We start from the raw sequence: 16,060 nt of genomic DNA on the forward strand, positions 1-16,060 counted from the left end.
GGTAGCAGAGATAAAAACTCTATAAAGGATACAGCAAACACAAATGAAGATTTTTTTTAAACAAAACCTTAAAATAAAACATGCTTAAAGCATTAGCACTCATTTGTCTTAAAGGCACTTTCTTTTATTTCTCCCATGGGATCCAGAGAACTGGGCAAAGGAAGCTCTGTAGATCCTGTGCGATTGAGAAAACCTTGCAAAGCAAGTTATTATGCAGATGGAAGCAAGAGAGAGGGAGAAGGGAGCAGATGACAGCCAGTTGCTCGGGGGCCTGATAGGAGTCCTCCGGGGGCCTGATTCGGCCCCCAGGCTGTATGTTTGACATCCCTGCTCTAGGGGAACTGGTTTAGCTACTGTGTGAGACTGGATGTTGGACTAGATAGACCACTGGTCTGATCCAGCAGGGCTCTTCTTGTATTCTAATGAAGGCTTTGGCCTCTATGCCCTGCTGTTGGCCCTCCAGCAGGACTGGTTTGGCCACTGTGTGAGACTGGATGCTGAGCTAGATGGACCACTTGTCTGATCCAGCAGGGCTCTTCTGATGTTCTTATGAAGGCCTCAGCCTCTATGCCGTTTTTGACCCTCCAGGGGAACTGGTTGGCCACTGTGTGAGACAGGATGCTGGACCAGATGTACCACTGGTCTGATCCACCAGGGCTCTTCTGGTGTTCTTATGAAGGACTTGGCCACGGTACCCTTCTGTTGGAGCTCCAGAGGAACTGGTTGGCCACTGTGTGAGACTGGATGCTGGATGGACCACTGGTCTGATCCAGCAGTTCCCAATCTTTTCAGTAGGGTGACCTACAAGTCCAAGTTTTCTTGAGACAGTGAACCATCCAGGACTGACCCAAGGCTTTTTTACCCCTTGGCAACTGTCAAGTTCAGCATTCCATTTTTTGTGGAGGCTCACCAAAAAATTTTCTGAGAAACCAACAAACATTGCACTATGCACCCTAGGCAAGGGGCCTTCTGACACACACAGCCTTTGCATATGGAGGTGACTTTCCAGCCTTTGACCACCCCTCTCCTTCTCCAACACCCCTTCTAAATCCACTCTAGCAATCCTTGGAACACGTTTTACTTGATCAACCTGTACCTTCGGGGAAAATTATATCAACTAATATATGACATGGAAGATACTGTTTCCAGGGTCGGAACTTGGCTTCCAAAACAAGAAAGAGAACAACAGAAAGGGTAGAGGTGGTCTGTGATCCACTTTCAGAAGCTGTATGACTCATGGTTGGGACCCAACCAAGAGGCTGGAAAACAGTGTCCTAGGCTACCCTGAAAGCCAATTTAAAGTACCCCAAAGCCCAGATTTGCTGCCTGATTTTATATATATATAAACTTGCACAGTTTCTTCTAGCAATGCATGTGGGGATGTGGAAATGTGTTCAGGGAAAAAAATATCACCCCAGAATCCCAGAGCCAGGAAGCAACATCAGGGGAAGGCTTCGGCCTCTGTGCCCTGTTGTTGGTCCTCCAGAGGAACTGTTGGCTGCTGTGTGAAACAGGATGCTGGACTAGGTGGACCACTGGTCTGATCTGGTGAGGTTCTTTTTATGTTTCTATGAAGGCCTCGAGCCTCTATGCCCTGTTGTTGGCTCCCCAGAGGACCTGGCTGGCCGCTGTGTGAAACAGGATGTTACTAGACGGACTGCTGGTCTGATCCAGCAGTGCTCTTCTGATGTTCTTATGAATAGCACCACACTGTTAGATCGTTTTCTTGTTTTAACTGTTGTAAATTATTCAAGGTATTTTAATATTTATTAACCTTATTGTTTTGAATTTTATGTTGTAAGCCGCCCTGAGCCCGCCTCCGTGGGGAGGGCGGGATATAAATCGAATAAATAAATAAATAAATGAAGGCCTGAGCCTCTGTGCCCTGTTGTTGGCCCTCCAGAGGACCTGGTTGGCCACTGTGTGAAACAGGATGTTGGACTAGATGGACTGCTGGTCTGATCCACCAGGGCTTTTCTTCTGTTCTTATGACCAAGTAAACAGAAGGACAGTGCTGTCCAAAGGATAGAGCAGAAGGGCTCAGAATAGCCTCTAGTCTAAAGAGAAGCTACCTATGTACACCGCAGACACAGCCCTGGAGTGGCAGGCCTGGCCTCCTTTTACGATATAAATAGATCTTCTCAAGGGCAAAATAATAGCTAATAGCTGTGGAAAGTCTGAGCCTCAAGGTTCGGGAATCCACCTTGTTTCTATTGGTGGAATAAGAGACTTTCCCAACCACCACACAAATGTGCGCCTGATGCCTCATGATGAACTAGGAGTGGGCCATACATGTTGTCATAAACCCTGATGAGGAGGAGCTGGAAGGGTTAACAGACCTGGAAGAGTTGCCAGCCAGTTCCTCAGCTGAACTAACAGCAGCTGGCCCATCAATCACTCTCCAGGCACCAGTGTCAGCTGTTGCCGATCAATCTCCTCCAAGCTCTCCTCCTCCCATCTCAAGAGTTTGAAGCAGGCTCCGGAAAGAACTTTCAGAGCAAAGACATGAGGCACGCTGATGCTTCAGATCTCTCAGCCCTGAGTTCTAGCACAGTCACTGCCACCCAGGGAGCAGGCTGATTGAGACTCCCATATAGCTCCCACCCAGGACCTAGTAACCTTGTGGAAGCGACAAGTCTATTCTCTGGCTTGCATCCATGCTCCTTCCTGATCCTGACCTGCTTGATTTCCTTGGCACCCTGACCTTTTGGCTTCTGGACATTGACTTCTGATTCCGGTTTGTGATTCTGCATTGGTGACTTGGCTCCTGCTTGACTTCCTGGACTTTGACCTTGGACTGGCTTTGGACTCCTGCCTGCCTGCATCCTGAGAACGTGACACATGTGAGTGGGGCAGCCAGCCAGTTACATGGAACATATGGCACGCCAGCAAGCTTGTGGAAAGGAAGGGGATGCCCCTTTCCATGACTAATGGAGAAGAAGCATCAGACAGCTTGTGCATGAGCTCTGTTGGGAGAAATGACATTTTATATAGCCAATTTTCTGCACTTTGCATAACATTACTATGGTAGTCCTCACCACAGTCCCACAAGGGAGACCGGTATGGTTCTCCATACCTTGCAAATGCAGGGCTGAGGTTAGAAAGAGACTGGATTGCCCCCAAACCAGGGGTGAAATAATAGCAGGAGCTCCTTTGTCTATTAGGCCACACACCCCTGATGTAGCCAAGCCTCCAAAAGCTTACAAAAAAGAGCCTTGTAAGCTCCTGGAGGATTGGCTACATCAGGGGTGTGTGGCTTAATCTGCAAAGGAGCTCCTGCTAGAATTCCTCCCCTGCCCCAAACCACCTAGTGAAGTTCTAACAGCTTCGCCACATAGGGATGAGTTCGTCGCCTTGAGCCAGTAGTGAGCGTGAGCCGCTGTTCAGAAAACATGTTTGGAGACTTAGTGTCCCTATGAATTCAGTTTTAAGATTTTGATAGTCATTATCTTGGTGAGTATTTTCAATTTTCTGTATGTGTAAACCCCTTGTAGATATTTAGTGTATCTATTTTGTCAGTTTTCTTTATATTTATCATTGTAGTGATACTGTGGAATATCCCACGTTGATAAATAATTTGGAACAGGTGTGGCAGACGTTGACAACCTGTCCAGGGAACTTCCATGCCACACTTGAGATATTTGCATGATAGATACATACATACAGGAGCCATTTTCTGATTGCACTAAGACGAAGTGCTTTTGCAAGTTCCTTCAGGAACGGGATATTATCAGACTTTCTATTGTAATAAGACGATATTGTCATTCATTAGGGACTTTAGTACATTGTGCCGTAATTGGGTATTTGACATTACATAGGTACTTTGTCACTATAACCCGAGCGCTGTGCTTTCATTGTATGTTCCATAGTGACTTCTCTCCTTGTATTCAGGGAACTTCCATTCCACTCTTGAGATATTTGCACAGCGGACACACTGATACAGGAGCAATTTTCTGATCGCACTAAGACGTGCTTTTGCAAGTTCCTTCAGTTCCTTCAGGAACGGTCTGTTATTGGACTTTCTATTGTAATAAGAAGATATTGTCATTCATTAGGGACTTTAGCACACTGTGCTGTAATTGTGCATTTGACATTACATAGTCAATTTGTCACTATAACCCAAAGGTTGTGCTTTCACTGTATGTAACTTCCAGGCGGGGCCTGGAGATCTTCCAGAATTGCAATCGATCAGTTTCCCTAGAGGAAACGGCTGCCTTGGAGGGAGGACCCTCCCCCAAGGTACCTCCCCCCCAACCATTACGTCAAAGGGCTCCATCCACAAATCTCCAGGAATTTCCCAACCCCATCTGGCCTTGCAAACCCTTGCATTTCTGTTTCCTGTTTTCAGTATTTTGGGGAGGACAGAATTGTGAATCCTTTTCCAAAGGAGAATATGACGGGTTGGTGTCGTTTGCTTTACAGCGCTAACATGTACCTCGACACTCCTTCCAGGCACCATATGGGCTGATTTCTAAGCACCCCCAGAATCCAACAGGACAGATGGCTACGAACTACGTATGAGACTGTCTTCCTCAAGAACAAAAATCTGCAGGACAACCGCTCACTAAGCCAAGGTCTCAGGGTGAGTTGTCCATTTCTATGGTCACATATTCTCCACTGTAGAAGGTAGGCCCTCCAAGGCTTTTAAAGCTCTGCTCTTTCATAGCTGCAAGAAGGGTAGGAACACTTCTGGCATCCCATATATTACTAATTATCCCCCAGTTCATCAGAGCAAGAGCAAAGGCAACTTTTTTTAAAAAAAAATCTGTTTAGATCTACAGTACGAAGGAAATGAATGCAGCAGGGTCCCTCTTTCCTCCATCACACCACATTGTTATTCTGCAACAAACCCAGGGCATAGCACCATATGGGGTCGCTTCTATATACTTCAAGACCATTGGCCATCTCATCTTGGTGTGTGTCCAATGACATCAAGTTGCAATCAACTTGGTGACCCCAAGCAAGGGACTTTCAAGACACGTGAGAAGCAGAAGTGCTTGGCCATTGCTTTCCTCTGCAGAGTCTTCCTTGGTGGTCTCCCATCCAAGTACTAACCCTGCTTAGCTTATCCCAGCAAGGGGTTTTCAAAGCAAGTGAGAAACAGAGGTGGTTGCCCGTTGCCTTCCTCTGCAGAGTTTTCCTTGGTGGTCTCACATCCAAATACTAACCCAGCATAGCTTCTCCCAGCAAGGGGCTTTCAAGACAAGTGAGAAGCAGAGATGGTTGGCCATTGCCTTCCTCTGAAGCGACATCCTTGGTGGTCTCCCATCCAAGTACTACCCCTGCTTATATTTCAAAGCAAGTGAGAAGCAGAGGTGGTTGGGCATTCCATTTCTCTGCAGAGTTCCCTTGGGAGTCTCTCTTCAATGTACAGACCTTGCTTAGCTTCTGAGATCCAATGAGATCGGACTGTACCATACTGCCTTCCCTCTCATATCTCATTGCCTGCTTTATATGTCTATGCCCATGTGATGCGCTCACATGACCATAGATGATAAAAATGAGCATGCTTTCCCAAGCATTACCAATTAGGACAGGGCGTATACATACATAATTCTTTTTTGCATCAATAATAGCACAGTTCTCAGGCGCCTTCCAACTGTGGCAACAGGAAAACTCAGCATCTGCTTACTCTTTCAGATTTGATCTGATTTCCGCCTTTTCTCTCTCCCCCAATCTACTGAGATACTGAATGTTCTAAAGTACTTCCAAGGCAATCTCTCCCAGTTGCACCTTATCACACAAGTTGGTATAGTAGAAGCTAGTGTGTGAGATCTGGGTTCAAATTCCCCTGCAAACTTTTAGAACTTCACTGGCTGACCTGGAGGCAGTCACTCTCTCGCATAGCCTAACCCACCCCACTGGGATGTCGTGAGAATAAACTGGGAGAAGGGCCTGAGTTCTCTGAATGAAGGGCAGAATAAACCTGTAATCGAGAATTCGATCTGCCAATTTGGACAACATTTCCTCTCCCGTGATCTGGATCCAGGATGCAATGGTACCATCTCCACAGGTAGATGCAGAAGATAAAGAAGAAGATATTGAATTTATATTGAATCTCAGAGCAGTCACTATCTCCTCTACCTTCAACCCCACCCTCCACAACAGACGCCCTGTGAGGTGGGTGGGGCTGAGAGGGCTCTCACAGCAGTTGCCCTTTCAAGGACAGATCTGCAAGAGCTATGGCTGACCCAAGGCCATTCCAGCAGCTGCAAGTAGAGGAGTGGGGAAAAACCCGGTTCTCCCAGATAAGAGTCCATGCACTTAACCACTACACCAAACTGGCTCTCTACAGATTCTCTCTTTCTGGAGAATCGGACAACTTTGTGCTAGATTTCCAGACATCTGTGTATTCATCGAACGATGCCATCCTACCCGCTTCATCCTGCCCACCCATTTCTATGACTGGTTCTGAAACATCCTCAGTGCATTCACTGTATACCTCGCACTCCGATCACTTCCCTGTTCCTAATGTCTGCAAAACATCCAAAAGAGACTTCCTGTTAGGATTTTTGTCTGCTGAAAGCCTCTCGCCTCAATGCCACCATGCCAAGTTTCAAATTTTGTGTATGACACCCGTACAAATCTATCTCTTGTGCTCTTTGCATGCTTTGGTTGGCTTCCCTGAATTTTGTTAGAGATGCAATAATATTGCAGGAGCCAGTTCAGTTACAAGAACAGCAGATGATTAATCCTCTTGTGCAATGTGTGTTTGAGATCCAGTGCCAGAAGACAAAAGTATTCTTCCAACTCCTTGGAAGCAGGGCCAAAGGTGGGAGTAGGCCAAGTAGGCGGCCGCCTGGGGTGCCACTTGGCCTAGAGGCGCCAGAAGCCGCCCCAGCTCCCCACGCCCTGCTGCCGTCGTGACTGCTGAGATTTCTGGAGAATCAGGCAGCCTCAGCAAAGTCGGAGGGGTGTGGCAGCGAGCGTGCTCCAAGCACACCTGCTGCCTTCGGGACTTTGCCAAGGCCTTCCAAGGCTCAGGGAGCCTCGTCAAAGTCGGGGGTGGGCGTAGTGGCAGCGAGCGCACTCTGAGCGTGCTGCTGCCTTTGGGACTTTGCAGAGGCCTTAGGCTTGGGCAGCCTTTGCAAAGTGGGGACGGGTGTGTGACAGTGACATCATCATGACGTCATCAGCGCACGGGCACTTTGTGTGTGCAAGTTTAGCCATGGGCAGCGGGGCAGAGAAGCGAGATCCAGCCTGGGGTGCTGGAAACTCTGGCACCAAGGCTGCTTGCAAGTCAGTCTAGGCTCTGGGAGACCCAAATTCGAATCCTACTATGTCATGGAAGGTTGCTGGGTGACTGTGGGTAAGTCACCTTCTCTCTCAGACTCATCTACCATTCAGGGCTATTCTCATGGAAAGGAGGAAGAGGAGGAGGGTCGGAAGCTCCTTCCCTTCCTCTCCCCACAGCAGACACCCTGTGAGGTAGGTGGGGCTGAGAGACCACTGAGAGAACTGTGACTGACCCGAAGTCAAGCTACCTATACCACAAATCATAAAATGTATAGCATTTATTATAGAACATATACAAACATGCATTTCAAAACATATTGTCTGAATATCAGAAAGGCATAAAATTTACCAACCTATACAATTTCACATCTACCTTTGATGGATTTCTAATCACTACAATGGCCATATGCATTTCAGCCCCTAAGGGCCTTCCTCAGTGGTCAATATATTAAAATGTGCAAAAACCCACATCCAGGAATAAAATGATACAAAACCAGGGGTTGTTTCTTTTATGATGTGTGATTACTTAAAACCGTTTCAAGTAAATCATATCTGAGTAGTCCAGAAGAATTTTATCATGGATTTTTACTCTCAATACTGTCCTTCCCCTTGTTACGGACTATCGGGATTGCCACTATATCTTGGCACCACAGTGTTGAGGACCATGTAGGGAACCATGTTTCCAACTTCTTCTAGCCTATGGGTCCCCACGCCTTTAGGGGCCGTAAAATGGCTCCCCGCTCCTCCAGTTTCTCCCCTGCTTGCAGCCCTCAGAGCCTACACACGCAGTCAGCAACTGAGCCGCTCTTTGCCTGATTTGCCTGGTGAGGCTGCTGCTAGTGTCGTCGCCAAGTTTGCCTCTCTCTGCCTCTCCCTCAAAGGGGCTTTGGAGAAGCTTTGTCAAAGGGGCTTTGGAGAAGGTCCCCGCAGGCTGCAGCAGGGGCCACCGGCAATGGGGCGGGTGCTCGAACTCTGAGATAATTTGCAAGGGGCCCCCAAAAATTTTGACTGCCTAGGGGCCTCCACAGGGTTTAATCCGGCACTGGCTGGAAGAGTGCGGCCACCAGGGCAGTATAACCCATGCCACACCCTCCAGAATCATACCTCCTGACTGGTGATTAATTATAGGGATCCAAATTCCCAGGGACATTCCATACTGCCAATGAAAAGAGGCTCCCGATTGGTAGATGACTTAGCAGATCTTTAATTGAGTTTGACAGCCTAATTGGATTTGACAGCTGTCAAACGAACGGCTGTTGCTACAGTCCCTAGCCTAGCTTCGCATTAGGCCAGATTGGCATCTCTCACAGGTGGAGGAAATCAAGGCCATTCTGCCCACCCGCCTGGATCTTAAACGGCCCTTTCCACCTGCTGAGGTTATTTCTGCTTATGCACCAGGCAATAGGGCCTGATTCAGGGCTCAGAGATCAGGAAAAGGCCAAGGCCAAAGGTCTCTTCATGACAGGCGTACAATCACTTTCCCTTCCTCTCCCCACCACAGACACCCTGTGAGGTAAGTGAGGCTGAGAAAGCCCTGAGAGAATCATGACTGACCCAAGATCACCCAGCTGGCTGCATGTGGAGAAGCGGGGTATCAAACCCAGTTCTCCTAGATTAGAGTCCGCACTCTTAACCACTACACCAAACTGGCTCATTGCAAGCCACCTTGGGGAAAAACGCAGGGTATAAATATTCAAAGACAAGTAAAATGTGTGTGCTACCAATATTTCAGGTCTTCAGTCGCCAGATGCTCATTGCTAGATTTTAAGCAAGATAATTCAGAAGATATGAAAGGCACAACTCACTGGTAAATATGTACATAAGAACATAAGAGAAGCCATGTTGGATCAGGCCAATGGTCCATCCAGTCCAACACTCTGTGTCACACAGTGGCCAATATGTGTGTGTGTATACACACACACACACATATATATATATATCGTGGCTAATAGCCCCTGATGGACCTTTGCTCCATATTTTTATCCAATTCCCCCTTAAAGCTGGCTATGCTTGTAGCCACCGCCACCTCCTGTGGCAGTGAATTCCACATGTTAATCACCCTTTGGGTGAAGAAGTACTTCCTTTTATCCGTTTTAACCTGACTGCTCAGCAATTTCATTGAATGCCCACAAGTTCTTGTATTGTGAGAAAGGAAGAAAAGTACTTCTTTCTCTACTTTCTCCATCCCATGCATAATCTTGTAAACCTCTATCACCCCGCAGTCGACATTTCTCCAAGCTAAAGAGCCCCAAGAGTTTTAACCTTTCTTCATAGGGAAAGTGTTCCAAACCTTTAATCATTCTAGTTGCCCTTTTCTGCACTTTTTCCAATGCTATAATATCCTTTTTGAGGTGCGGTGACCAGAATTGTACACAATATTCCAAATGAGACCGCACCATCAATTTATACAGGGGCATTATGATACTGGCTGATTTGTTTTCAATTCCCTTCCTAATAATTCCCAGCATGGCATTGGCCTTTTTTATTGCATTCGCACACTGTCTTGACATTTTCAGTGAGTTATCTACCACGACCCCAAGATCTCTCTCTTGGTCAGTCTCTGCCAGTTCACACCCCATCAACTTGTATTTGTAGCTGGGATTCTTGGCCCCAATGTGCATTACTTTGCACTTGGCCACATTGAACCGCATCTGCCACGTTGACGCCCACTCACCCAGCCTCAACAGATCCCTTTGGAGTTCCTCACAATCCTCTCTGGTTCTCACCACGCTGAACAATTTAGTGTCATTTGCAAACTTGGCCATTTCACTGCTTACTCCCAACTCCAAATCATTTGTGAACAAGTTAAAGAGCATGGGACCCAGTACTGAGCCCTGCGGCACCCCACTGCTTACCGTCCTCCACTGCGAAGACTGCCCATTTATACTCACTCTCTGCTTCCTATTAATTAGCCAGTTTTTGATCCACAAGAGGACCTGCCCTTTTACTCTATGACTCTTGAGCTTTCTAAGGAGTCTTTGATGAGGAACTTTATCAAAAGCTTTCTGGAAGTCAAGGTAAACAACATCTATCGGGTCTCCTTTGTTCCCATGTTTGTTCACCCCCTCAAAGAAATGTAACAGGTTAGTGAGGCAAGATCTTCCCTTATAGAACCCATGCTGAGTCTTCCTCAATAACTCGTGTTCATCAATGTGCTTACTCATTCTGTCCTTGATAATGCTTTCTACCAACTTACCCGGTATTGAAGTCAGACTGACTGGCCTGTAATTTCCCGGATCTCCTCTGGAACCCTTTTTAAAGATGGGGGTGACATTTGCCACCTTCCAGTCCTCAGGAACGGAGGCAGATTTCAATGAAAGATTACATATTGTTGTCAGGAGATCCACAAGTTCAACTTTGAGTTCTTTCAGAACTCTCGGATGTATGCCATCCGGACCTGGTGACTTATTAGATTTTAATTCGTCTATCAGTTGTAGGACCTCCTCTCTTGTCACCTCAATCTGACTCAGGTCTTTCAACACCCCTTCCAAAATAAGTGGTTCTGGAGCGGGCAAACACTTCTCATCTACCACAGTGAAGACGGAGGCAAAAAATGCATTCAGCTTCTCAGCCATCTCCCTATCCTCCTTCAGTAATTACGCTATAGCTGCATATATTTTATTTAATGCATCTTTCAAATAAGCCAGCGGGTGTGGCTACAGTTCTCTAGTACTGCATTTACTCCTTTAGGTTGCAAATCCTGAGGGGTTTAGCAATCTGACACAATAAGGGGCCAAATAATATCATAAAACCGCATAAAAATGCGACGGAGAAAATGGCAAAGTTGTATTTGAAGGGCACAACGACAGATAAGCCCAGTTGTCTGCCCAAGTTAAGCAAGAGAATCATGTATCTATCTGTCTTGTACATTTTTTTATCTTGAACTTCCTCCAAGTACTGCCAGAAATAAGACAAGCAGGTCTAGCCCGAGACTGCCTGACACCCTAGGCAAGGCTAACTTCTGCCCCCCTCCTGATAATGAAACTGGGGGGGGATCCAACTTGGTGCCTCAGAAGGCTGGCGCCCTAGGCAGTTGTCTAGTTTGCCTAGTGGCAGGGTCCAGCCCTAAGGGCAAGGTTCTCAACTCCCTGTTTTATCTCCTAACTACCAAGTTGTGAAGCCAGCTAGGTTAGGCAGAAGGACTAGCTGTCCCAGGTCACACAGCCGAACATATATCAAAGGGGCAATCAAAAGCCCTACAGGAGAGTACCCCACCCCCTTTCTCAGAACACTTGGAGGGCGTGAGGAAAGGTGTGGATGGGCACCATGCCTCCCCCCCCCCCCCCGTCATGCCCTGCTGGAGACAGAAGCAGGCTGGACCCTGCCACTAGGCAAACTAGACAATTGCCTAGGGCGCCAGCCTTCTGAGGCACCAAGTTGGATCCCCCCCAGTTTCATTATCAGGAGGGGGGGCAGAAGTTAGCCTTGCTTAGGGTGTCAGACAGTCCAGGGCTAGACCTGCTTGTCTTATTTCCGGCAGTACTTGGAGGAAGTTCAAGATAAAAAACGTACAAGGCAGATAGATACATGATTCTCTTGCTTAATTTGGACAGACAAATGCCCTGCTGGAGACAGAAGCAGAAGCAGAATGAGGAAGTTCCCTGCTTCCCTCCCTACAGAGCAAACCATCAAAGCCAAAAATCAGTACCCAAACGGGTGTTTCTTGCAGCGGTTCGTGCACCCCTGGAGCTGCTGTGACCTTTTTTTTTTTTTTTTTAATTACCCCTGCAGGTTCATTTTAAAAGAGGTCATTCAAGGGGTGGAGGGCTTCCACTTAAGTAAGCCTGTGCACAATCTCCGCTTTTTGCAAATGGGCAAAGGTGGCTTTCTAGAGCAGGGCACAAAAAGCTGTCTGTGTTTTCTTCCTCCCCAAGTGAAAAGAGCAAGAGTCCCGTAGCACCTGAGAGGCTAAAAGAATTTGAGGCAGGACAGAAGCCTTTCATGAGTCACCGCTCACTTCTTCAGGCAGCTTGAATCGAGCAAGAGCCCAGTAGCAAAGACTAACACAAAGTAGGAGTCAAGCTGTACTTTTAAGGCCAACAACGTTTTACATTCTGAATAAAACTTGGTCTTAAAAGTGCCCCTTGACTCCTACTTTGTTCTACTGCTTCAAACCAACACCGCTGCCCGCTTGGATGTGAAGACTTAACACAATGTGGGGCAGGGAGGGGTTCGTTCTGCCCTAGAATGCGTGCAGTCGGTATAATAAAGTTATATAAAATCATTATGGCATACAATCATTATGCCATTAAAGGTCTTTAACTTGAATCAAGCGAGAACCTCTGAGCATGCACAGAGTGCATTTTCACCCTTAACCCATCACGCACGCACACACGCCATGCCGACTTCTCTGACCTCGACCCGGGAAAAGGAGCTCCCAGTAGCGGCGGAACGCCTGATCCAGCACCTCGCAGCCGGGCGACACCGCCGAGCATTCGGCGTAGGCGAAGCGGAACCGGTCGGCGCTCAAGCCGCAGCCGCCCTCAGGGCTCTGGCTCAGGTGCTGCGGCTGCGGCCACACGGCGAGCGCGGAGCCGGCGGCCAGCAGGACGAAGACGGCGGCGAGCAGGCCAGCCATGGCATCTGCAGGGCGGCTCAGAGCCGGCGCTCGCTTCTCTTCCTTGCGGGTGGGCGCGGCGCGGGGATCATGTGACGGGCGGCGTGACAATGCGCACCAACCCGCGTCGGCTGGGAAGCCCCCGAGGCGCCTAAGAGCGGCGGGCAGGGCTGGGCACGGGCTCCGCCTCCTCGCCAACTGGGTGCCTGCAGCTTTTCGGGACCAGACCCCCCTAAGCGTGATTCTTTGCATGCGTTCTTTTTTTTTTTTAAATAGCGTCTAACAGCTAGAGCTGTTCTCTGCTGCAGGAGGCGCGGCCGCTGCTTCTCGCGGCGGGGTAACCGGGAAACCGAGAGGCTCCGATTGCAAACAGGAAACAAAAGGGAGATTTGTGGGCCCTTTTTGGAGGGAGCGAGCCTCCCCTAGATCCATCCACGAGTCAGTCCCATTTTAATTCAGAGGGACCAATTTCGCGCTAGACCTTTAATCCTGGTTTAACTGTCCCCAAACTGACATTCTACACTAGAATCAGAGAAACCAACTCTTATGATTCTATAGAACAAAGCAGTAGACAAGTACGCCTTTTAAGACCAACGTTTTATTCAGCATGTGCTCGGGGGTCGCATAACTAGTTTATGCGACCCCACGAGCACATTCTGAATAAAACTTAGTTGGTCTTAAAGGTGCACTTGTCTACGGCTTTGTTCTATTCAGACCAACACGGCTGGGATCTATCTATAATTCTATGATTTTAGTGTAGACTGTCATCTTGGGGACAGGGCTAAACCAAGATTAAAAGTCTAGTGTGAAACTGGTCTGGGGCTTGCTCCCAGGAAGAGCTGCCAACGAGGTTGGGAAGTTCTTTAGAATGGGGGGGGGGGTGGATCCTGGGGAGGAGCAAGGTTCGAGGAGGGTGTATCGTCCCCAAACTTTCCCAAACGGCCATTTTCTCCAGGGGAGTTGGTCCCTGTGGTCTGGAGGTCAGTAATGACTTTCTGGGGGATCTCCAGGGCCCACCGGGTGGATGGCAACCCTACTCCCAGGAAAATGTTCTTGGCTTTGCATGCCCTGCTGAGAGGTTTTATTAAGCTGGCATTCTCTTCAATGGGCAAGGACCCCACACAATGTGGCCTCGTTTGATAGACAGATGCATGTATGATATATGACAATGTGATTCACATGTGTGTAGGGTTGCCAACCAGTGGTGGCTGGAGATCTCCTGAGATTACAATTGATCTCCAGGCCAAAGAGATCACTTCACTTGGAGATAACGGCCTTTGGAAGGTGGGCTTTATAACAGGGGTGTCGAACGTGCAGCCCGGGGGCTCCTGTCAGGCCCCCCAAGCAACCTGCTCTTGTCTGCTTCCTACTCCCTCTGTCTTGCTTCCTTCTACATCTCAACTTGTGTTGCAAGGCTTGCTTAATTGCACAGGAGCTACAGAGCAAAACCTCTGTTTTCTCCATTGCCTGAGGCTCTTCTTCCTCCTGGATCCAGAGCTTCCTTTGCCCAGTTCCCTGGATCCCATGGAAGAAATACAAAGCAAGCACCTTTAATACAAACGAGTGCTAACGTTTTAAGCACGTTAGGGTTTTTTTTAAAATCTTTAGTTGTGTTTGTCTGTGTTCTTTTAAAAGTTTATATCTCTGCTACCTAATCTTAAATAAGTACACATGTGGCCTGGCCTGACAAGTCCCGACTCAGCCCGACAAGGTCTCATTTATGTCAGATCTGGCCCTCATAACAAATGAGTTTGACACCCTTGCTCTATGGTGCTATGCCTTTCTGAAGTCCCTCCCCTCCCCAAATCCCACCCTCCTCGGGCTCCACCCCCAAATCTCCAGGTATTTTCCGATCCAGAGCTGGCAACCCAGGTGTGCCTAAGACATACAAACAAACAAGAAAAAAGTTTGAGTCCAGTGGCACCTTTAAGACAAACCAAGTTTAATTCTGGATATAAACTTACACCCAGAATTAAAACTTTTTTAGTCTTAAAGAGGTCACAGGACTCAAAGTTTGTTCTGTTGCTTCAGACCAACAGGGCTATCTGCTTGAAACCAACAAATAAATATTGTTAATTGTCTAAGAAAAAAAAAAAGCCCAAATAGCCTGATTTGGATTGAATAAACATCAGGTCTTAGAGAACCAGTTAAAAGGTGAGTTAAAAGGGAACGTGGATACAGGTCTCCTGAAACTCCTGAGACCTTTCAGTATCCTCTGAATGTACAGCTCCCAGCTCTGTGTTGGGAAATACCTGGAGATTTGGGGGGGGGGGGTGGAGCCTGGGGAGATCAGGGTTTGGCGAGGGGAGGGACTTCAATGGGGAATAATTCCACAGAGACCATCTTCCAAAGCGGCCGTTTTCTCCAGGTGAATTGATCTCTAGCCTGCAGACCACTTCTAATACTAGGAGGTCTCCAGCTGTCAGCTGGAGGTTGGCAGCCCTACCTGGGAGACTTGTATTGGGGAAGAGAGTTACGCCATAGTTAATCTGCCCCTCCCCATAAATTATTCCTTGTGGGACTCCCATTTTCTTATAACTGATATAAAAGTGGAGTTCTTACACTGAGCCCGCTTCGGTGGGGTAGGGCGGGATATAAATCGAATGAAATAAATAAATAAAAATAATAAGAAATTGGAAAAGCCAAGCACCTGGCAGGCAGAGTTTATGCATACGCCTAGATGTGGGGGTGGGAGTGGGGTTTAAATTTATAAATGTTTTCAAAATACCCTCTCTATACCCTGAGGATTAAAAATTCTCACTACTAACAGAATGTTATGGCGAACTGACTGATGGGGGGGTGTTGAGATGGGGGTCAAAGGAACATTCCCCAATTCATTATTGCACCCCTCCCCATGATTCTGCATGAGCCCCCCCCCCCCCGCCGCCTTCTAAACAACAATTTAAAGTTTGTTTAGTAAATCTGGTGAAAGCATATCATTTTATGTGGCATTGCCATGGTAAGGAATACAAGATCACTCTTTAAAACAGTACAGTTGTAGTCCATAAGAACTTAAGAAGAGCCCTGTGGGATCAGACCAGTGGTCCTTCTATTCCAGCATCCTTTTTCAGAGTGTGGTCAACAAGTTGTCCCAGAGGGCCAAAATGGGGCGATATCCCACACAGAGTGAGGAGCACATAATGGACATTGGTGCACATCATTTCCTGCAGGGTTTGGTTCTAAGAGAGAGTTGGCAATCCAAACAAAAGAGCTAAATTTGTGCCTGAGTTTCTTCTGACACAATGTCATCTGATTCCACCAAGGCGA

The 16,060-nt window shown here is 47.6% G+C and overlaps 1 protein-coding gene across 1 annotated transcript in view; it reads right to left on the bottom strand.

The window, feature by feature from the left end:
* HEXA (hexosaminidase subunit alpha) overlaps positions 1-12,851 on the bottom strand; it is a 33,333-nt gene extending 20,482 nt beyond the window's left edge. The window contains exon 1 of the mRNA XM_060260384.1: positions 12,592-12,851. Coding sequence (XP_060116367.1) covers positions 12,592-12,814 — 223 coding nt within the window. The 5' untranslated portion in view covers positions 12,815-12,851. The remainder of the gene's footprint in view (positions 1-12,591) is intronic.
* Positions 12,852-16,060: the final 3,209 nt, after the last annotated feature.

Source organism: Heteronotia binoei, chromosome 19 (assembly GCF_032191835.1).
Source record: "Heteronotia binoei isolate CCM8104 ecotype False Entrance Well chromosome 19, APGP_CSIRO_Hbin_v1, whole genome shotgun sequence".
NCBI classification, from domain to species: Eukaryota; Metazoa; Chordata; class Lepidosauria; order Squamata; family Gekkonidae; genus Heteronotia; species Heteronotia binoei.